The 24,101-nt window shown below is 35.8% G+C and overlaps 3 protein-coding genes and 1 long non-coding RNA gene across 4 annotated transcripts in view; 2 read left to right on the plus strand and 2 right to left on the minus strand.

Moving 5' to 3' along the window:
• LOC104725744 (alkane hydroxylase MAH1-like) lies at positions 2,091-3,816 on the minus strand. Its single transcript, XM_010444455.2, has one exon. It carries the CDS (start codon positions 3,686-3,688, stop codon positions 2,135-2,137), a length of 1,554 nt encoding a protein of 517 aa, XP_010442757.1. The 5' UTR covers positions 3,689-3,816; the 3' UTR covers positions 2,091-2,134.
• On the plus strand, positions 15,117-17,360 carry LOC104728818. Its single transcript, XM_019232085.1, has 5 exons — positions 15,117-15,260; positions 15,412-15,997; positions 16,088-16,515; positions 16,957-17,106; positions 17,208-17,360. Exons 1-5 carry the CDS (start codon positions 15,207-15,209, stop codon positions 17,358-17,360), a joined length of 1,371 nt encoding a protein of 456 aa, XP_019087630.1. The 5' UTR covers positions 15,117-15,206.
• LOC104725745 (MATH domain-containing protein At5g43560-like) lies at positions 17,551-20,405 on the minus strand. The gene is made up of 9 exons (XM_010444458.2): positions 19,811-20,405; positions 19,596-19,707; positions 19,397-19,485; positions 19,215-19,283; positions 19,005-19,137; positions 18,712-18,870; positions 18,188-18,533; positions 17,951-18,063; positions 17,551-17,847 (listed from the first exon to the last, which is right to left on the minus strand). Exons 1-9 carry the CDS (start codon positions 19,842-19,844, stop codon positions 17,700-17,702), a joined length of 1,203 nt encoding a protein of 400 aa, XP_010442760.1. The 5' UTR covers positions 19,845-20,405; the 3' UTR covers positions 17,551-17,699.
• LOC109127537 overlaps positions 23,493-24,101 on the plus strand; it is a 1,689-nt gene continuing 1,080 nt past the window's right edge. Inside the window, exons 1-2 of the long non-coding RNA XR_002034109.1 lie at positions 23,493-23,886; positions 24,037-24,099. This is a non-coding gene — a long non-coding RNA (uncharacterized LOC109127537). The remainder of the gene's footprint in view (positions 23,887-24,036; positions 24,100-24,101) is intronic.

A 24,101-nucleotide genomic window follows, 5' to 3' on the forward strand; every position in this document is an offset into this window, starting at 1 on the left:
ACTGATTCCCTACGCCCAATATTTTTCATTGATTTCAAAACCCTTATTTATTTTCTGTTTTTAATCGGTTACTTGAAACACAAACTTTCTCTTTGCCTTAGCTATATTCTATCTATATAATTTCATAGTGCATCGCTTGGTCTCTGTGGATTCGACCATGAAGTGTTACAACGATACCATTAGATCATGGTGGAGTACACATTAGATTCTAATTGACCTTTGATCATTGGCAATCTAGAATTAATAACCAATGAAAATAAATTGATATGAGAATCTAATTAATTTTTCTGATAAAACCATTGATGAGCAAAATTACTTTTTGCAAATAGATTTGATTTAGTAATTTTGTGAACAATCTAAACCTGTTCTTAAAGCTGATTTTTAACCTAGAATTTTGCAAAGATTTTTGGATTTTCTAGTTTTAAATTGAGATAATATTTGCAGTGAGAACTGATTTATTTTACAAAAGAGTTTGAGTTCTAGATCTGATTTTTAATTACTTGAACCCTATTAATTTATTTGATTTAATATTCTGTAATTTCCTCAGAAATTCCCTAAACCTAGTTTTTTAATCCCTTGAATTTTCACAGCTTTTATTTAATATTTTGCGTAATAACAAAACTCTATAATTTAAATCAACTTGTTTAGCGTAATAACAAAACTCTATAATTTATTGTGTGATCTAGAGTCCTTGTGGAATTTGACCCCTAAGTATTACAATAATCTCTTAATTTGAGAGAATAGCTCTAGGGTTTAATTTGAGCATATCATGCATCATATGCTACTATGTGTATAAAAAGTTCGACCTACAAAAAAAAGAGGCTTGACTGGTTTGTATGATATATACTGATAAGATATGATATATATGTTTAATTTAAAATAAGAGAAAATTTTCTAATTTCTATTATCTAAAAATTGTCTTCATTCCTATTTTTGTAGATGTCAAAATGATAATAGGAGACCTTGAAATAGTCCAAATGAAAGCGATATAAGAAGAAGATGGTGAATGCTCAATATGTCTTGAAGATTTAAAGAGGGGAAAACCATAAACACTCTACTATATAATCACAAATTCCACCGTGAATGTATTACAAACTTCCCCAATTTGTAGAAACACAATTATTCTAATCTTTAATATATTTTGTTATAAATAAAGCATCAAAATTTGATAAAATAACTTATTCAATAGAAGCAGGGTCGTGCATGTGCGTAAGAAAAAAGGCATTTGCCTCAGGCCCCGAAAATATATAGTTTTTTTTTTGTTTTTTTGAATCCTCAATTCTGGAAAATATAGTGTATCATTATGGTTTTGGGAGTCTTATTATTTCCTAAACAACCTATGCACAACTTCTTTTGTATATATATATATATATATGTTTAAAAAATATAGAAAAAGGAAAATAATACCCTAAATTGTGAATGAATCGAGTAAGATCGTGAAACAGAAACAAGAAAGATTATGAGAAATTGGTGAAAGAGTTTATTGAAATAGAAGGAAGAGCGATTATGTTTTAGTTTTTTAGATTTTTTGTTTTTTTTTTTTTAAAAAAATTATATAATTTTAAGTTTTTAATGTTTATTTTATTATAATTTTGAATTTTAATATTTATTTATTTTTAAAAATATATTAAAATAACCTCTACTGTAAATTCGTCTTAAGTCCCGATAAATCTGGGCACGACACTGAATAGTAGAACAAGTCAAAACTATTATAGATTGTTATGCATGATGGTATGAGTTGAGTTCTTCGATATAATTTATAACTCACTAGAAGATATCCATTTTTAATACTATATTTAAAAGGGAAACTCGGGTAACACCAAACAAAAAAAACCAACATACAAAAAATGGTCAGTATATATTAAAAATTACAAAATAATCATTACTAAATAAGCAAATAAAACTATAGGAATTTTTAAATCATAAATAATCATAACTAAGTAAAACCCTTAACAAATAATCTTCAAAATCACAAAAAAAAAAATGCAAAAACAATGTAAACTTAACTTGTGCGTAGTAGGGAGTGACTACTAGTTATTAGTACTCTTAGGCTATGGTTTAAAAAAAAATAGAACTTCTAATAAACTTAGTTATTTCAATAATTTCAAGATCTGATTTAAAGATGAGCATCTTCTTAACATCTCTTGTTAATTGTAACCTTAAGTCCCTGCTTCATTCTAAGAATCATATGATTCTCTGGTTGAATCTTCTGCCCATTAGCAACATTAATGTCATAGTTTTGTAATATCTCCACCACCACAATCTTCATTTGAATCATAGCTATATGTTTACCTAGACAACTTCTCGGGCCGCCATTGAATGCTAAGAACTTGAAGGAAGGTATATGTCTCAACGCTCCGGTCTTTGAAATCCATCTCTCTGGCTTGAATTCTAATGCATCCTCACCCCATATGGCTCTCATCTTACCCAACGCATAAATGAAGATCAAAATCTTCGAGTTTGCTTCGACTTTATGGCCACTTGGAAGCACATCTGATTTAACGGGAGACATACGCTCGATCGGAACTGGTGGGTTAAGCCTCATAGTCTCACACAATGCAGCATGTAAATACACTAACTTGTCCAAGTACTCGATTGGATCATAAGACGGCCTTTCTTGGCCACTACTACCTCTTGGTAGAATTGTGTCATCAATCTCTTGGCGAATCTTAGTCACCACTCTAGGGTTTTCGGACAAAATCCAGAAGAACCAAGTGAGAGCAGAGGCAATGGTATCTCTCCCAGCAAGTAAAAAACCTACGATAGTGTCTCTAAGGAATTTATCATTGATAGGATTCATGAGTTGGTACTTGGTTGGATCAAGCTTCATGTGCGATGTCAAAAGATCTTCACTCTCTCCATCAAGATGGTCATGATTAATCCCTTGTGATCTTTTTATCTCTTCTCTATTGGTTGATATGTATTCCGCACACACTCGATCGAAAACGACACCAGCTTCTGTCATCTTCTTCTCTATCCCAACTCCGATCCAGTTTTGTAGCTTCCACAAGAATCTAGGTTTAGCATGCCTATATATAACTCCTTCTCCTATATTGTTGAGAGCTGTAGCAGACTCAATCTCTGGCATTTCAATGGAGAGAGATCTAGGATCATCACACCCAGTTACCGTAACGATAGTTGTATCGTACGCAAACCTCCAGAACACATCTTGCAAGTCCACAGTCGTGCCTTCCTCTGCGATATGGTTAAAAAATGGAACAAGGCCGTCCTTGAGTTTACTTCTCGTGGTACTTATTGACAATCTTTGATATCCTTGATGGTTGATCATGACCTGAGAAGCTTTCCTCAGATTCTTCCATGCGTCCGAGTCCTTTGTGAGTAACGAATCTTCAAAGGCGTCAAAGACTTCTCTAAAGTCGGAACCTCTAGCGAAATTTGAGAAGCTTGAATTTAATAGGTAGTGAATGTTAGCCGGATCAACTGTGACCAGCATATCCATTCCAGCGAACCACGGTCCCTTGAATGGAAAAGTTAACCCACTGTTTTCAAGAACCTCCACGGCGAAGTCAAAGACACGGTGGAGCACAAACAAAAGACCTGGTATCATCCCCAACACTGGCCAGCTAATTATGATGAACCTGTAAAGAGGTTTCTTGAAGAGGAAGCGATGGAGGATGAGAAAGTAAATGATGGCTATGGACACTCCAATCACGCTAATTGAAGGCATAATAGAAGGAGGTCGATTCAGAAAGACAAGCAGTGTTATTTTAAGTACAGAAGAGGTTTATATACAAATTACAAAGCAAGATGGTTCAATATATAGTTAAATACAATATCATTGGCATTTATGATCACCTGACAGTTCGGTCAGAGATTTATGGCCCTAACAAGTAACTACGCTAATTTCTGCATTTCTTTTGCGTTTACTTGTGAACTAAAAAAGAATGGGAATTTGGCATCTACACCCACTTTCTCATAAAGAAATAACACCCACACCCACTTTATACTATCTATATACTTTCTCCCTACTTTCTTTCTGTAAAATTACAATTTACCCCTCAAAACTTTCTTCCACCCAAATTAACTTACCGATGTCATTTTTTATCTGTTCAGTACATTTATTTTTAACAATCGTAAAAACACAAAATCCCAAATCCCCCAAACTCTAGATCCCCAATTCTCTTCAACCCTAATTTTGCATTTCACCAATTTCGAATCCCTTGAATCCTACCACTCCTCCCGTTTGTCCCATTACCTCCATTTGAGAAAGTTTTCCCTTTAACTTGCCGCCGTGAACCGCCTTCGCAGATGGCAGAGACCCGTCGTCGCATAGCCAAATGTTCGGCCGACGAACCGTCATCTACAACTGTTGGTGATACTTATGGAGAAAAATCTGCAGAGTGGGATGATCGGCTCCCTCGTCGTCTGTTCGCAACTGGCCGTTTTCCCGACGCTAGGTTGAATGTTTACTCACGATCTGATTTCCTGAAGACAGTTTACAATGTCCTCAAAGGCACTCCCCAATTCGATACGATTCTTAGCTCAAGTCTGGGTTCTCTATTCAGGCTTCGTATTGGTGAGTCTCCTATCTCTTGCAAATTACTCCACGCTCTGATTTGTAGGCAGGTTTGTCCAAAAAAAAGTACGAGCTGTGGACTGTATTTGGTGGATACCCTTTGAGGTTTTCTTTAGTTGAATTTGGTGTTGTAATTGGCCTTCAATGTGACGAATTTCCGGAAGATTACGACCCCGAAGACGACCCTGCTCTCGACTCTGATGATGAATGTTACTGGGACAAGTTTATTAGGGAAGATCGTAAGGCGGCCCTAGGTGATGTGTCCACTATTTTTAAAGACCCTACTATAAGGGATTTGGATCGGAAGCTTCGGCTTGCGTTGCTTCTCATAGTCGATGGTGTACTCATTGCCTCCAGACAAACGCATAGACCAACTTGGAAGTATGTTGAGATGCTTGAAGACATCGACTCGTTCCTAACATTTCCTTGGGGCAGAGAATCCTTCTTGAAGACTATTTCCACTATGAGACCTGATCTCAAACCGCAATCCAAACCAGTGGCTAAAAGACTTAAACGGCAGGGCAAGGTTCTTCATCCAACGGACCCCTTGAAGAGTTTCACCGAGAAGTTACAACAGAAGTCCTTCCGTTTGCATGGCTTCCCTCTTGCGCTTTAGCTGCTCGCATATCGTAACATTTCTGGATTACGAGACAAGGTTCAAGGTGTTGGTGACAGCCACACTTTCCTGGAATGGTCTTCAGTTGGCCTACCAAAGAATAATCTACCTCTCACAGACGTCATATGTGTTTAGCATTATCCAGATGTAAGTTGTATTATGTACACATTATTAATCTTTGCATTACATTATCCACGTGGATACACACATTATGACATTTTGTCTATCACAACCGCAGCTATTAGTTTCTCCGTTTTTGGAAGCTGTCCAACAAGAAGGGATTGTTGAATCTGGTTGGGGAGAGTGGGACGATGAGATTAAAGAAAAAAAGGATTGCTTATATGGAAAGTCTCATTCAGGCAGGACATATCTTCATCAAAAAGGAATGGACAGGGGGTGATTGTTCTTTGCCTTTAATAAATTTACCAGATAAGAAGGGCAAAGGGCTTCATAGGAAGCACATTATTCCTAGGCGGAAAGAGATTTCTGCCAAACTTCGTGTCAATCACCCTTCTCCCAAGTCCAAATGCTCGAGTTCTAAGAGGCCCCGTATTATCTTCTCCAATACTGACGATAACGTTTTCGCTGATTTCAAAGCTGCAGTAGAGAAAGAACTTAATTCTATTAGGGATGCGGCAGATAGTAAGTTTAAAAAGTTAGAATCTGAGAACAGGAAACTACAGGCTCAGATTAACACCCTTCGATTCCGTAGGCGGTTAAGACTACCACTAAGGCGCACCATTACGAGGCCAGCATTCGTCTCAGGCGATGAGTTTACCTGTCCAAAAAATGCTGCAGAGATTGTGACGGTCCGGACGCCACCCCCAACTCCTCAACAATCTCCTAGCAAAGCAGTCACGTCTCCTGATGATATCCTTCTTAACCAACACGACTGGGAACAATATGTCCATCCGTTTGGGTGTACGATATGTAGTTGTTTTCAATCATCTGGGAGCTACTTTGTCTGCATCTTTATTCATCTTAATCAATTTATACAGGAACATTCTGTTCGAAACAGCCCGTCCGCTATGAAAGATGTGATTCAGGAGGTTTCAAGATGTCTGGACTCTTGCGTCAACCCCATTTATGGCACCGAGACTAAGGTTAGACATACTTTTACCTTTTCTATGAAACTTCGACTATCTTCCTTTTTGTTACCTAAACTACTTTTTGGAAAACAGCAATCCCCGGTATATGACACTGTCACCAAACCTATTCCCTTCGATGACCAATCAGTACATATCCCTTATCTTTCCTTCTTCAACATTTACCTCATTTTGCAAAACTTACACTGTCCATGTGGATACATTTTTCAATATATAGGCTGCGACACATATTGATCAAAACCAAGTTAACCCCGCTGATCATGTATCTCCACAACCCCTACAACATTACACCAGCTTGTTACAGGAATTTATAGGGAACTCCAATGTCAATCCTCAATTTACTGCTCCTAGCCCAGTCCTTGACGGTACACCCTCAGACGATATTGAGGTATTTATTCACCAAATTAATATACTTCCCGAGTAAGTCTCTATAATCAAGTATATCTGACTACTTAAACACTTGATGAGCTTGACGCAGAAAATTGACGCTGATAATGTGTTGGAAGCCACTCCCCTAACGTTAGCCATATGTGGTATTGAGGTAAGCATTTTCGATATTTTCCTATCATTTTTATCCTATCCACATGGACACCTCTTTTTGGATAACTGACATCTGAACATACTTTTACATATCCACATGGATATGCAACATCATTTCGATACTTTTTTTCTTGCAGGACACCAATGTTGACATTGACAGAGTTGTGCCGTTGAGGTACCGCATACAAATCTTACTTCCAAAACATTTAGTTCACTTTCTCTATTTTACCTCATATTAAAATTTCCCAACTTCCTTCATTAGGATTCTGGGTGTGAGTCCCCCCTACAGAGCAACGAATCTGACAGCGAAGACACAGAGGTATTGCATCCTTCTCTACTTGCCTAATATTTTGCTGCTAATAGTTTGCTGAAAATGAGATTTATTTCACCTCACAGAGAAATGCTACGCCCACAGACCTTGTTGATGTCAGTGATTCTTCGCCACCCAGACCTACACAAAAGGGTGTTCTCTTGGGACCAGAAGAGGCTCTTCTCTCGGTTGTTATGCGGATACCTCAACGTTCACCGTCCCATCTGCCTGATCTTCTACTCATAGTCGACAAAGATTTAGCATCCCTCATGAAAAAATCTTTGAAATCATGCCCAAACACGTAACTTCCTACACATCCTATGCCGTATTTTATTCGTGCTCCTTATAAAGCTAACTTCTGTCTATTCCAAATTATCCACATGGATAATGGGATGATATTATTTTAAAATGACAATTAACAATAGGATTTAGGTGAGTAGGTTTATAGACAAAGGAAACATATCTATCCACATGATATTAACCACACAGAAACATATCTATCCACATGATATAAACTCCCCTACTCAACTCATCCTCAACAAACCATCCACGTGGTCAATTATTGGTAGAAAATATTAGACTAATTGATATCCACGTGTTCAAGTATATATATTATACTAGTTTATTGGATTTTTGTATATACAACACAGATGTCCACACATTAGTGTACAAGTGGATGACGAGTACGTGAATACAACATCGTTGGAATCGATATCCATATGGATTACATTTTGTGGATAGAACTCACAATTATACTATCAGTTCAACTACCCAAATATACTATTACTTTCAGTTCAACATCAAACCATAACAAACCAACCACGTGGATACTAACCTTTCAACTCGATTACATTTCAATAGAATTCAACAAACAAAACCGTTCATCTCGACTACATTTCAGTAGCGTGGTTTCCAATAGTCGTTAACTATTAAACCAACCAAAAATAACCATATCCACAAAAACAAGCAGTAGTGGATACCTAGTTAATTTGTAAGTAGCAATGTAAGCAATAGTGTTCCCAATTACATCCACAAAAACCAGCAAATCAGGACACACCCAATTGAATACTATCCGCTCCTAAACCGGTTACCTTCACGCCAAGAAACCCAAAATATGTGTTCTCCGACACTACCATCCATCCAACTGTCTACAGTCATCATTATGGCAACGGGTTCGTACAACTTGTTCGAACCCTACTCAACTCATCCTCAACAAACCATCCACGTGGTCAATTACTGGTATAAAATATTAGACTAATTGATATCCACGTGTTTAAGTATATATATATTATACTAGTTTATTGGATTTTTGTATATACAACACAGATGTCCACACATTAGTGTACCAGTGGATGACGAGTACGTGGATACAACATCGTTGGAATCGATATCCATATGGATTACATTTTGTGGATAGAACTCACAATTATACTATCAGTTCAACTACCCAAATATACTATTACTTTCAGTTCAACATCAAACCATAACAAACCAACCACGTGGATACTAACCTTTCAACTCGATTACATTTCAATAGATTTCAACAAACAAAACCGTTCATCTCGACTACATTTCAGTAGCATGGTTTCCAATAGTCGTTAACTATTAAACCAACCAAAAATAACCATATCCACAAAAACAAGCAGTACTGGATACCTAGTTAATTTGTAAGTAGCAATGTAAGCAATAATGTTCCCAATTACATCCACAAAAACCAGCAAATCAGGACACACCTAGTTGAATACTATCCGCTTCTAAACCGGTTACCTTCACGCAAAGAAACCCAAAATATGTGTTCTCCGACACTACCATCCAACTGTCTACAATCATCATTATGGCAACGGGTTCGTACAACTTGTTCGATTGTGTCCCGTTATTTTGCACCTACCACAACGATTCACTTTAGTTTTCATGACCCCATTTTTCTGCAAACAACATAACACATCATAATTAAACGGTTACGATAATGCTGTGTACACTACCACGAAACATAACAAACGTCTACACACATTGTGTCCACTTACATGAAACTCTCCAACAGAAGGAATCCTACTCTCTTTTGGACGGCCAGCTGGTCGTCGAGCCTTAGGAGGGTATAAAACACGGTTCTTGATTTCAACAGGAATATCAGCGTCACTCGCTTCAGGATTAATTACCCCTTCGTAAGTCCCTCTCCATGTTTCTGTCTTGTAACAGTCACCCACCAAAGTCCCATATGGGATGTCTTGCGTATCAGCTGCTAGCAATGCATGCCCGCATGGTATTTTCAGCCCATCGTACTGCTTACAAGAACACTGCTTTATATCAAGCAAAACATGGTGCTTTCCGTTAAGTAAACCCACCACTTCATAACTCCAACTAGATAAACTGCCAACTTTGCTACCAGAAACACCAACCATGTTCTTCTGCATTTGTTTATCAACCTCCGGCGTAGTCAACCCTCTATGCTTCCCAGCTTTCTTGCGTCTCGCACTAAACCACCTACTTAACATCGCACGAATGTACTCGAGTAGTTCAACAATATGACAGCCTCTCCCCTTTCCTAACACATTGTTCAGAGACTCTGCAATGTTGGAGGTCATCAAATTGTAACGCTTCCCTTGGAAATAAGCCCTACTCCAATAAGCTACTCCAATTTTATCCAGATAAGCGGCACAGTTGGCGTTTTTGGCTTTGATTTGTCTATAAACATCTTGGTAATCAGTTACCTTATAGGCAAACGCTGCATTTGTCACAAGTTTTGCAAGTCCTTTACTATGAAACTTCGAATTAACATTCCTGGCTAAATGTACTATGCAAGATCCATGATGTGACAAAGGGAACACCCTCTTCTTCGCTATGTATATTGAGCTGCACTTATCTGAAATTATGGTCAAGCTTTTACTATCTGCAATGATTTGTTCTAATTTCTCAAAAAACCACGTCCAAGCGTCGTCGTTCTCACTGTCCACAACAGCAAAAGCAGGCGGAAAAACCTCGAAATTAGCATCTTGTCCACTTGCTGTCAAAAGAACTCCATTATACTTCTCATTCAGATGAGTCCCATCCACAACAATCACACGCCTTAGCTTCTTAAAACCTTCTATGGAAGCACCAAAAGCCAAAAACATATACAGAAACTTTTCTCTGCCATCTTCAACCATTTCAGTTTTAATATCGGTTACAGTACCAGGATTCACTTCTTTTTGAACATGGAGAAAACAAGGAAGATCCTCGTAAGATTCATCATCAGAACCAAATATTCCCTCCAAAGCCTTCTTCTTCGCCCTCCAACATTTGCTGTACGACGCATCCACCCTTAATTTTTCTAATACCATCTGCTGGAGATCCAAAGGAGCCGGTCCTTTAGTAGGATCAATGTACTTCGCTTTGTACACGGCTGCAATCACCCTAGAGGTCACTTTCTTTAAGTACTTGTTCCTCGTCTCTATTGGGCATGTGTGTTCTAGATTAGCTTTTCTGATCACATAGTAGCTTGATTCCTTCATTTCACAACCTAGTACCCTCCAGTCACACCTATCCCCAGAACAACTAACTACAAACGACTCTTTCTTGGTCATCGTCTGCGTAAAGTGAAACATGTTCTTGATGGCGTATATAGCTAAAGTTATCTGGCAATCCTCTTTGTTTGCAAACACCTTACCCTTATAGATACCTTTCCCATCATCCTCAAACTCCAGATCCGGTATTTCTTCCCTAACATACTCTGTGTCGTCAAACAAAGGAGGAATATCAAACTCCTCGTCATCTATATCTTCTAGCTTGCGACCGTCCACTGCAGGACCAGGGACCTGTCCACGATCGTTTGACCAAGTGGTTATATCAACATAGTCACCATCAACATTTCCGACCTGTTCCAACCCACCACTTGTCCTCACTTTACTCTCCTCTTTTAAAGGAACAGCTCCCTTAACTAGCACAGTATGGTCAAAACAGGAGTTTGTGTTACACATAACCTCCACCACGCTCACCCGACCAAACTGATCGCCAATGAAGTTCTCCCAAAACTCTTTATCATAGCTTCTTGGGGTCACAACTAGATCTGTTACTACAGAATCTTCTTCCTCCTCTACATCTTCAAAACTATCCTCCATTCCCACACATTCTTCCACACAACATAATTGTGTTCTTGTCAAGCCACGACCAATTCCAACTTGTTCACCATTACTGCTCTTCATCTTCCCCTCAATTTCTGCCAACTCAGCCATATATTCTTCATCCACCTGGGTTGTCTCAAAAACAATTGTCTTCGAACCTACTGTTAATGCTTCTCCTAAAAACCCTTCTTCACTACCGCTATTACTAAGTTTACCAGAAGACACCGAACTACGTTTTTTGCGACTTTCCTCTCTCCAATACGAATCCTCAGCATTGTCGTTCATTCCTCTCTTCTTAACCTCCTCAAATGTTACAAACAAATTCAACCCACGGTTCTGCCTAAGCATCTCAATATAATACTCAAGACCTAAATTCGTTGTCACAACCACCGGAGGCGTCCTCACCCCCGTCGTCAATTCCATATACGTTGGGATGCGATAACTCAGATTTGCCTTCTTCTCCACCAAACCGAATTCCCCAACAACCGAAACTTCTAACTCTCCTAACGTTGTGGTGGCAGACAATGGAACAACACGCGACAAAAGTTTATTGTCAACTGTGAAAACCCAAACATCGTCCTCAGAACACCTCCACCAACCGGATATTACCACAATGCAACGAAGATCTTCACCCTGCAATTAAAATCACAACTTAATTTCACAGTCATCCACGAACGACATACAAAGTTGAATTTATACGAACCTATCCACAAAACCTTAAAAACCCTACCTGCGCAGTCATATCTCGTTCACGGGGACAAAAAACCTACATTCAACTTATGTTTCTTATGCACAAACAATCTTCCATCTTCTAATCTAATAAGCAGGAAACAATCCAACGGTGGGGAATAAAGCAACATAAAATAAGGTAAGTTTTACCTTCTATTGGTAAGAAGACAGAAATGTAAAAGGGACATGAACACATAATAAACTTGACAAAATATAGGGAGTTTTGAAAGTGGGTTTTCATGGAAGAACACCAAAGTGGGTCTAGATGCTATTATCCCAAAAAGAAACTATATATGTCAACGTTATTTTTTATATATATCATTAATTAATATCGTAAAATATTTTGGCAACATGAAATCACAAATTTTAACGTAAATAGAAACTAATTTATTTTCATTTATGTTTTCATTTTTTTTTTTTGTAGATTAACCAGACCTATGTTTTCACAAATGTTAACCAGACCTATGTTTTCATTATATATAAATGAAAATAAATCAAATGTTTTCATTTTACGTAGGTCTGGCATTTGATTACCCGGGTGAGGTGAGGTCTATTCAAATTCAAATTTTCGAGTTTTGAGGTTCACGTTCTGTTCGTCTTTTAATATGTTTGGTTTGAGTTTGGTTCGGTTTTTTTCCGAGACATGGTCAACAGGTCTGTCAATTGATTACCTTGGATGAAGCTTCTGTACTACCTAGCTTGGTATCGGTGTACTATTTAATATATTCATTTGTATTTTATTGGCTTTGTGAAACTCTTTTTCAATCATTTTGAAATATGCACGTTTTTTTGAATTATTAGATCTTATTATAGCTATCAAAATCCATTTGGTAAAGGCGTACAGTACACCATCATAATATGATGGTGTCGGTACCACCTACTATCCACAAATTGATGAGACTAACTTGTGGACGATTTCTAAAGGGCCATCATTTCAGTAGACCCATATTGGATAATAACCAGTATCTTAGATCTCATAATGATTCGAGAAATACATCAAAGATCACATGCCCCAATCAGTTTCTGCAATGAAGGAGAAAACTAAAGGTGTTCAGAGTTAAGTCACATGCTGTGATTGGAAAAGAAAAAGAAAAGATGTACATAGACATAGATTTATTGAATATAACTGTGTAACTTTCTAATCGATGTCTTATCATATATCTTTAACTATCTAAACAAGATCCTTGTCCCTGAGCTTGTGTGTGTGTGTTTTTTTGTTGGTGGCGTTTCCAAACGTAGAAAGATCATTTTTAAGTACATGGATAGTTATAGTCACTGATGTTGCATTAAACTAATCCAGTCTAGTCTAGTATAATCGTAACTTTTATAGCCAGAGTCGGCCAAGAGGTCAAGTAGCCAAGAATGGGCTTGCGGCCGTTAATAATAAAATAAAATGTCGACCTTTTTTTTTGTAAAAGTTTTCTTTAGTCCATAGGTCTAGTTGAACTGATTTTGACACCACATATTAGGTTTTGAAACCCATAGCTGCAAATATATTTGGCTTATAGCCTTAGAAAGTTCAGTGTCGGCTTTGCTTATAGCCATTAGCCAATACTATGGCATGTCAAACTGATCAGAGCCGCCAGGTTTTAGAGTGAACTGGAGGGAACCAAGATGAGGATGACCTGATGGATGCAAAGTTGTGTGTAACTCTCTTAGACCCTGATTGACTGTTATTTGTGTTTGTAGAGACTTTGACATTAAAATTTTAGCTGTAGAAAATTTAGTTGTAAATGTTTTGACTGTAAAAACTTTTACTGTTAAAATCTGATTGTATACTAACAACTTTTAAAGTTGTAGCTGTTATTTTATTTTATTTTTTATTAATAATAAATATAAATTATGTCAAAATATAATTCATAACAATTTAATAACAAAAATAAAGTTTATTAATGATAAATTAAATTTTTAAAATTGTATGTCAATAAAATATGTGATTTTGTTTAAAAATTCTGTTTTTCTTTTGTTTTTGATGATTAATTTTTAATTGTTTTGAGTATTTTTTATATTGAGTAGTTATATGACCAGTCAAAAATCTCATTAAACACTAATTAATGTATTGTTTTGAATGGAGAAAATCACGTTTTAAACCTTCAAAATATCACTGGGTAGCACTTTAAACCTCGAGAGAATTTCATTAGCACTATAAATCTTTAAAATGATTTTACTAACACTTTAATAATTAAAATCAACAAATTTTAGAAGAAAAAAAATTAAAATAATTGTTGAAATTTTAAAAAATAATAAAGTCATAAAAGCTTGATTAACAAATAAAATGATTTTACTACTTTTAAATGCTTTTAAAGTCTTAGAAGATATCAACAGGGGAACGGTATAATGGGCTTTAAATGGATACTTAGGCCGGTTAATAGAAGTAAACGATCATGGCTTTAAATTGGTACTTAGGCCCAATAACAGAGCAAAGACTTGTTGTCAGTTACGAGAATTTTGTAATTGTTTGTTGATGAGGAAGAAGATTATAAAAGCATATGTGATCGAGCGGGCGCCATATTTCTTTTTTTTTTCCTTTCGCAGTTTCTTCACTCGGATGTTCTCCTTACCGGCGGCGATTGATCGGAGGAATAGGTTGAAGCGGAATCTATTTTCTTCATTTGAAAGAGGATGAAGATAGTTGTCGAAACTTTGGAGGGGAGTCGCTTCGAGATCGAAGTTGAACTCAAGGATTCGGTACGTACAAATCTTCGTCTATCTGCTTCTAAGAACACACTACTCGAATTTCATAATTCTGGGAAAATAGTTTTGATTGGTTCCTTGTTCCTTACGGTGCAAGTTTGGTTTCATTGATATGGCGGTGATTAGGGTCTTCTCTGTTCAATCATTTTTCTTGTCGCGTGATCGATACAAGCAAGGCACTCTTCATTTTTAAAAAGTGTGGTTTTATTGGCCACATTTTTGGTTTGTCGCATGGCGTTATACTCAATCTTGCCTTCCAAGGAACTTATTTATTAAAGCAATTTCTGGTTGCTATATGTTGTCGCTACCGACAAAGTTCAGAACAGGGCCTTAATCATCACTGTGTGTTATTTATTTAATTGGTTTTACTGTTTTATGTAAGTTTATAATAAATCTTGAAATTGACGATTTATTGAACGGTTTCGTTTCTTAATGCTTGGAATCACGAGTCTGTTTTGTTTTGTCTCAGGTTGCTAAAGTGAAGAAGAACATAGAGGACTTGGTCGGAGATAGTACATATCCTGCTGCACAACAAATACTTACTCATAAAGGGAAAGTGCTTAGAGATGAAACAACAATGGAGGCGAACAAAGTTATAGAGAAAAGTGTTATTGCCATTATGATGACCAAGGTGCGTGCGTTTAGGGTTTAGCAGAATGGGTTATGGTTTTTAAAACTTCAAATAACAGAATCCAACATATATAAATATAATAATAAAAACGTAGGATAGAAAAGAGTAGTTTTGGTGAAAGTCTAATTGTTTGGTATTGTGTGTCAATTAGTACCAATCTTTGCAACCTTTGGTGCAATCATCATCCGCTCTTGAAGTCGACGAGTGTGATGATCCATACAATGATCCATTCGGTGGGTTCGAGCAGTGTACGGAAGAAGACTTCTCCAATGTCATGGCAGACCCTAATCCCAATTTGATGGACATGTCATTTCTCGAGAACTCGCCGCCTCCTCTGGACTTTTCTACATTATCCATAGATGTTGACGAAACTAAGTTGTTGCACAAATTTGATCTTTCAGTCGCTGATTACGACATCAACGACGAGTTCGATGAATTGTCTTTTGTGGACGATGGGTTTACCATATCTTGGGACATGTTCGAACCTTCGAATGATGATGATCTCAACGAAAACATCAACAATGATGTCCTAGGTGAGATTGGTAATGATAATGGTAATAACAATGTTGGTGAAATTACAACACTTGAAGTGAGCACTCGAGTTTTCAGTGATCCTAATGGTCCAGACTTTGAAAGTGGTGGTACATCAACAATCGATCTTCTGGTACCGACAACCTCTGATGAAATGCTCGTATGCTCTTGTTGCAAAATGCTCCGAGAATTAGTTCATATCAAGGGTATAAATATCTCTCATTTTGTATTTTGGAATTACTGACTTATCTTTTGGTTGCAATATTAATTGGTTTTATGTATATGATTTTATATAGATGGTGAAATGAGTACACTGGAAATCTTTGGAGGGATTGGTTTCTTTTGCCATGCGATATTGCTGACTCAATGGTTTGCTTCTGATTCAACGGAACGTCAATCTCAAACATTTCATCTGAAAGATTTAACGATGGAAGAAGTAAAGAGATTTATAGAAGACTATTGTTCCGAGAGAGTAGCAAGTGGGTTATCACTTGTGCAAGACACTAATGCTACTTTCTATCAAGCAATAAGTGCTAACTCCATCTTTAACCAGTTGCCGCCTATGTTGACAATACCATCACCCACCGATGTTCCAATGTTTTTGGGTTCGCCTGATGAAGCTCTAGATGTTCCACTTGTGCCGCTACATGTTGGACCGAGAGAGGAAACCACCACTGGCGTGCCAAAAGAAAGGAAAAAACGAAAAACGCCTCTCGCAACACAGGTTTTGTCTCTGATTTCTCAGTTTACAACCAGTTAAAACATTATATGATTTGTTAGGGTTACCTTTAGATTGGATACATGTTACTTGCAATACAAGGAAAACTATTAAAAATAGACTAATTATGTTTAGATTTTAGTTTAAAAACATGTTCATTGTGTTAGAATAATGCCTTTGGCTTTTGGTAATCTGATTACATAGAGATTAATGGCTGAACTTATACCGTACACAAGATTATACCAAATATCTTATTATAGAATTGTAACTACTACTCTTTCTAAAACCAAGGTGATATAGAATTTATCAGGTTAACATTTGTATTATGTTTATTGTGCAACAAGAAAAAAAAATTTATTGGTTTTATACTTTTATTAGAGAGAGAGATCACTAATCTTCGGTTAATTTTGTGGTGTTATATCTTCTATGTACCGAGGACAAGAACAGAGAGAAAGGACAAAAAGATTGACACTGAAGGATATCAATATGCTTTTTCATCTCCCAATCGAAACAGCGGCGAAGCAGATGAATCTTTGTCCGACAGTTCTAAAAAAGATATGTCGGAAAGGAAGTCTAATGCGATGGCCTCACCGTAAGGTAATTGACTCAAATCACTATAAACCACTTTCAATTTTTTATAAAAATTGTTTTAGTTTTTTTATATAGTTTAACAATGTATCTGTTAAATTGACTTGTAGATAAAAAGTCTCCATACAAAAATAACGTCATTGAAGAGTTTGGTACACACAGCAAAAAATGATGAAGTGAAGGCTCGCACTGAAGCGGAGATTGAGCGACTTCAGAGACGGGTCGATAAGATTTGTAGCGACGCACTCAAAAATATGAAATAAGTTATTTTTCATTCAGAATTTGGGATTTCTCTCTTTGTAGAAATTATAGAGCTTTTGGTATTTCACAGAAACACAAAAAAGACAGACTTTTTGGTTATATTTAATTAGCTGCCTAAAATTGGTAAGCTGGTTGGTTGTTGTAATGTGACAATGGCCACTAATAGTTATGAATTAATAAAAACTCAATAAGAGATATCAAGGATAAATCCAATTTAAACAAAAGAAACCCAATAAAAACATTCAGTTTTATGGTTTTAAACCTAATCAAATTTTAACCGAAAACTTGAAAAGAATACAATAAGAAAATGGGTTTCTAGGTCAAACCATAGACAAAACATATCACTTATTTCGCTTTGGTTTGGCTCGGTTTCTTTGGTTAAGTTTTTTTTGCCCACCCCTACTGCCAACTCCAGCTTCCTCTTCCTCACGAATAAGTTCCTCTTGCATTTTTAGCACAATAACTTCTTGATGTGCAACCTCAATTTTGCTATACACAGTTGTCAGAGATACTAAATTTCAATACATAAACACAACAAGGACGAGCACAATGGCAAACCATATATATATAAAAACATATTCTGCAATGTTACCTAAAGATATGGAAAAGAGCACATATCTCCACAACTCGTCTACCCAACTCAGTTAAATGCATCTCATCATGCTCATAGGATTCCTTGTCAAACTCTTCTCCATTATTGCCAGCCTAGATTTCCATCAAAGAAAAAAAAACCAAATTTCTCAATACATGGAACTTTCTAGAGTAGATAATAATTAGTGCAACAAATCTTCCCAAACGGAAAAATATATATATGATCTATGAAGCCGACCTTTATACGGTTCTGAGGACCTCTCTCATCTTTTGGAGGCATCGGCTCTAGAACAGCTCTCTCTAAGAGCAACAGCACATCATCGTCTAATACGAACATATCTTTGTCCACACTAACAACCGGAGCTGGCAGTTCTTTGGCTTCTAACATTCTTGGAGCTTTCTTGTTCTGAGTTTGCCCTTCAAGATCCTTCAACGCACTATACAAGTAATCCATCACCAGAGTGGATGTAACTTCCTTTTTTATGAAAAAGCATTTCACAACCCCTGTCAGGATTACGTTCATTTTCTCTCTAGACGTCCCACGCCTAGAGTCTTGGTCCATCCCTGACCAGAAAGCACGTAAGCTGCAACCAAGAATGATATAACAAGAAATAAGAAAAGTAAGTAAACAATACACCAAACGCTTGATAGAACACTCCATTCTAACATAACACCAGCTACATACCATCACAAATAGCATCCAATATGATTCTGTTTCTGGAAGCTGGAGGAGTTAGGAGTACAAGTTGCAATGTGATATACCTTGTCCATCTTGCCTTGTCCTCCATCAACTTCTCAAGCTTGCTTCTTTTCTCTTGCACAAAACGTCGGAAAATAAGCTCTACATTTGGCAAATACACCCTAACAAGTTCTCTCCTGTAATCATTATCAAGGCACCGAAAAGGTCGGTCCACCCTCTCTCTGCAAGGACCAATTATAGGGATATTTTATAATCCACAATGCATAAATCAGTGACACCGGATGAAAGAAAGAATATAAACTTATCACATATGTTTAAAATTAATTGGGAGTACATAGAGTCAATCTTGCATTACCTGATCACCTGAACTTGAGCAGTAATTGTAAGAGAGTTAAAATCATCTATGAACCCATACTTTAAGTTCGGTAACTCCATAAACTTTTTCCATCCCCAATCATGCTCTTTCTTCCAAAATTGGTGCAGCGTATCTGCTTACAAGAGATGAACTCAGTTGTCTGCCATATTTGAAATGGAATCAAGCAAACGTAGACTAAACAAAAATCACCTGAAAACTTAGACCTCTTTGGATCTTTATTCACCACAGACATTGTAAACTGAGCAAGATGACTCCAGCCTATAGTGTCCAAGATGGCAAAAGAACATACATAACCAAGTATCCAGAGAGAGAGAGAGAGAGAGAGAGAGAGAGAGAGAGAGAGAGAGAGGAAAGGGACAAAAAATACAAACCTGGAAGAAGTTGATCATAGTTTCCAACACAGAGAAATAAGGAGAGAAAACCGGAAACATCACATCCCTCGGGATAAACTAAAATATACCTGACATATCACATAATAAAAGTAACAAAACAAAATCCTAAAAACCATAACACCAAGTGTTTGTTGCGACAAGGTATTAAGATGAGAAAGATCAAAAGAAGCCATGTTACCATTGGCAGCCGCCGACTTCAAAAAGACGGCTACGGATCGGCTTTTTGTCGATTACTGAATATTCCTCAATCTTACATGTATGTTTTCCAAATAATTCAGAGAGTTTAAGGCCTGAGGAAAAAAGTTATACATTTAAACTGCTGAAACACACAAAAGTATAATAACAAAGCACAAAACCAAATAAAAGAAACGGAGAGTAACGCAAAACACCTACCATAGCCATCATCCACCTGATCAGTCTCTGCCATTCGTAATTAAAGCTCTCTTTTCTTCAAACATTTAAAAAAAAAAAAAAAAAAGAGAGAGAGAGAGATTAACGATTAGAGAAAATAAAATTCTGTGAAAACGTAAAAAAAATTGTGATATTACATGATTTGACAAGTTCCTAGACTAAAATATCGGGTTCGCTGAAAATTTTCAACTGGTTTGATCACTAAAATGAACAAAAGAACAAATTTCTAATGTATTTCCGTGAGCCAAACGAATCTGTGGCTTTAAATAGAAACCCTAAACCCTACATCAATCGATGTGTGAAAAACCCTAAATTCCAACCTTAGAATAATTTAGAGGAGAAATATTTTATTTTCTAATCAACTACAAAAACTTAACAAAACCCAGATGAAACCAACCAACGCTCGGAAATATCAAAATCGATCTCGATCGGATTGACAAGGAAATTAGAAAATAGTGAGCAGAAGACGAAGAAAGAGATGAACCATAGAAACTGTGATGATTCTGAGAGCGTAGACACTCAAAAAAAGTATTTCTCAATTATGACATAGGATGATTATAATGTTATAACAAGGATAGAAATAAACTACAGTCCTTACAGATATAAAATTTTAGATAGAATATATTTTATTTGCCTAAAATAAATTATATTCAACCTAAATAGATGTTTTATTTTTGGTATGACTGTTGTAAATTTTATTCTCCACTATCCTAAAGAGTTTGCCATTTTTATGTAACTATCCCCAATTAATAATTGTGAATTCCATAGATACAGTAATTAATTTGTTGGCCAACATAACCGGTTTACTATCTAAACTCTAGAATGTCCCCTCAATCCAATGGCCGGAGCACGCAGATGCCAAGACACGTCGTTAAAACCATGTTGAGCAGACCGCAATCACAACAATGATCGAGATATATATAATGGTAGAATCAATTATTTTTGTGGACAATACATGTAGCTACTTTAAAATGCAAGTAGAAATTAGTGACGTGAACTCAAAATCTTTAAAAATCTTAGGGGAGGTATTGGTTTAGGATTTAGAAAGAATTTTAATGATTTATGTTCTTGCTGATTGTTAAAATCATAGAAAATTGAAAGTTAAAAATGAAGGATTCTAAGAGATTATTTAGAAAGTTTTTTAAAATCTTGATGATTTGTTTTTTCTAATCTTGTAAAATCTTTCTATTTGATGAAAGAGTTTTCATGACTTTTGTTATGAAGTAAATGATATAAAATCCTAAACCAATAACATAAAATTTGAATTCATTAACAATCCAAGATTCTTTTGTTTTACTTGAATAACATAAAACTTTTAATGACTTTATAAAACTCTTAATCCAATAACACTAGATTTATCAAGATTTTAGATAACTTTTTACAAATCCACAACCAATAACAACAAATTTTTAAAGAATTTTTAAAAGTCTTATTGAATAACAACATATTTTACCTAACTTTTAAAGTCATTAAATTTCTTTCTAAATCCTAAACCAATACCTCCCCCTTAATTAACTAATAATGTTAAGTTATGGAAGTTATTGGTTTGAGATTTGAATAGAGTTTTAAAAACCTTAAATGTTCTGTAGAACTTGTTGTTATTAGATCAAGATTTTGTTAAACTCTCTTTAACATTAGTGTTATTAGTTTGTGATTTGTAAAAAATTATTTAAAATCTTAATAAATTTGAGTTATTGGATTCAGACTTTTAGAAAATCATTAAAAAATTGTGTCATTCAATTAAAACAAAAGAATTTAGGATTGTTAATGAATTCAATTATTAGGTTATTGGTTCATGATTTTATACAATTTTTCACAAAATAAAATCATGAAAAGTATCACAAAAATACAGAGATTGTTTGAAACATTTTATAAGATTTTAGAAAACTAATCAACAAAACTGTAGAATACTCTCTAGCAATCCTTCAAATTTTTCACTTATTCACTTTTGATGATTTTGTTCAAGTCTTCAAAATTTTTTTATAAATTAGAATGCAATAACACCCCCTAAATACAGAGATAAATAAAAAATTGTTTAGCAAAATACCATTGTTTAGTGCAAGCGAAGTATCTCTAAAAAAGAATGTTGGATGAAAAATGAATGCCTGATTTTTATTAAAAAAAATAGATTTTTCTCTTGGTACTAATTATTCTTCAAGTATTTCTGATTTTTGTTTTGTTTTTATGATTGACTAAATTCACATATTTATAGGTGGAAAGATGTCTTTATTCTTTGAATTACTTTTAACTCTTTATCAAAGTAGAAGCGAAAGCATGAATGACAAGTGGGACACTTACTTTTATATAGTACGAACGACAAATTTTTACCGCCACTTGTCATGCATGCTTATGATATTTATCAAACATGTTCGTGACACTTGTCACACATGCTCGTTTTTCCGTCACTTGTCTTCTTCCCGCTATCACTTATGTATGAGTGAAAACCTTATATTTTATCGCTATATATCCCACAAAATAATAAACAGTAAAAAATATGTGACAACTATAAAATCACATACTAGAAAGAAAATAATATTCCTCATAAATTACTCTAAACCAATTTGTCTAGATTGGTTTGAATCATCAAATTTTGGTTAATTAAAAAAATTAATGTTTATGTATTTCTATGAAATTAATAAACCAAATCGTCAATAACAAATGTGACGCGTTTCTATGAAATCATTTTTAAAATAGTGACTTTGGAATCAACACATGAATTATTTAAAAGATGTATCCAAAACTTTGGAGCATCTTGAACGCAACCAAGTTTTTTTTAAGCAAAACCATAACTTATTTTTGCTTAAAAGTTTTTTTCTACGAAGTTCGGCATTATGATATCCTTTTCAATGAAAGGAGGTTACTAAAGCCTTCCCAACCTTCTCTCCACATCTTTCCTTTGTCCCGAGCATTGTCAAGCGCAAAAAAAAAAGCCAAGAAGTTTGTTCTCCCTTGCATAAATCTGAAGATTATCGGCATTATAATCCAGCTCTATGGAGTAGTAGTTACCGAAACCTCTTCAAACAAGTCATATCTGACCTTCAACCACCAATCACCTTCCTCCTTGCCAATGAGCAGACCAGCCCATCTTGTCTCTTGGCTTTGAAAATCCTCTCAACGTCCCATTATCAGCTGATAAGGACTATCTCCCATGTTCCTGCTTTGTGCTTGAATATGGCATCAACTCCCCTTGAAGTTGCTTGTGGTTTGGTGCTTTATTGCCCAAGTCTCCAATAGTTCCTGGATATGTTCTTGATTTATCTATCTTTTCATAATGCTTTTTATTGTTGTACCAAGCTTTGCTTTGGAAAACTCTTAACCTTTGGAACTCCTTGTCTTGTTGATTGAATGAATGCAAGATCTATTTGTCCAAAAAAAAAAAAAAATTGCCTCAGAGTCTATAAATTCATAGACTCACTCGAACAACTCGCAAAATCATAGTTATCAATTATCACACCACCAAGAAATCCCTTTTAATTGAATTTTTATTTTAAAAATTTGGTTCTAATTATAAGTATCAGGTACCAAAATTTATGGAAACCCAAAAGCACCGTCAACTAAACGTGGCTAAATTTAATTGTTACCCAATTAAATAAATAAATAAAAACAAGTATACGATGATGTCCCACAAAATCAACCTAAAAAGGTGAAAACAAAAGCAAAAAAAAGTACACAAAAAACTATAGCTTAAGCAAAATCGTATGAAAACATTTTAATTTTATCAATCCTCTCACAACAAATCGTAGAGGAGCGTCTCCAACTACACACCACCACATTTGCATTGATCCCAATCCCCAAAAAAAATTCTGAGTTCTCTTCAATTTCACCATATTTCTTTCTTCTTCGATCCAAAATCAGGAACTTAGAAAAAAAAAAAAAATCAAGATAGAGATAAGAGAAAAATGGGGGTGGCTCAAGCGATGGAGGCCCTAACCAAACGAGCAGGTTTGATGAAGGAGTCTCTACAAAAGAGCCAGACCATTACCGACAACATGGTCGGAATCCTAGGTTCCTTTGATCACCGTCTCTCGGCTCTTGAAACAGCCATGCGTCCCACCCAGGTCCCTTTCTTCATCTCTCTGTTTTTGGATTTTAGGCACTTTTTTTTTTTAGGTTTGTTGGAATCTGAGATCGGATTTTGGATTCTTTGATTTGGAATTTTGGCTTCTTTTTTTTTTTTTTTTGTGTGTGTGATTATTGTGTTTGTGTAGATAAGAACACATTCTATAAGGAGAGCTCACGAGAATATTGACAAGACATTAAAAGCAGCTGAGGT

This window comes from Camelina sativa, chromosome 11 (assembly GCF_000633955.1).
Source record: "Camelina sativa cultivar DH55 chromosome 11, Cs, whole genome shotgun sequence".
NCBI classification, from domain to species: Eukaryota; Viridiplantae; Streptophyta; class Magnoliopsida; order Brassicales; family Brassicaceae; genus Camelina; species Camelina sativa.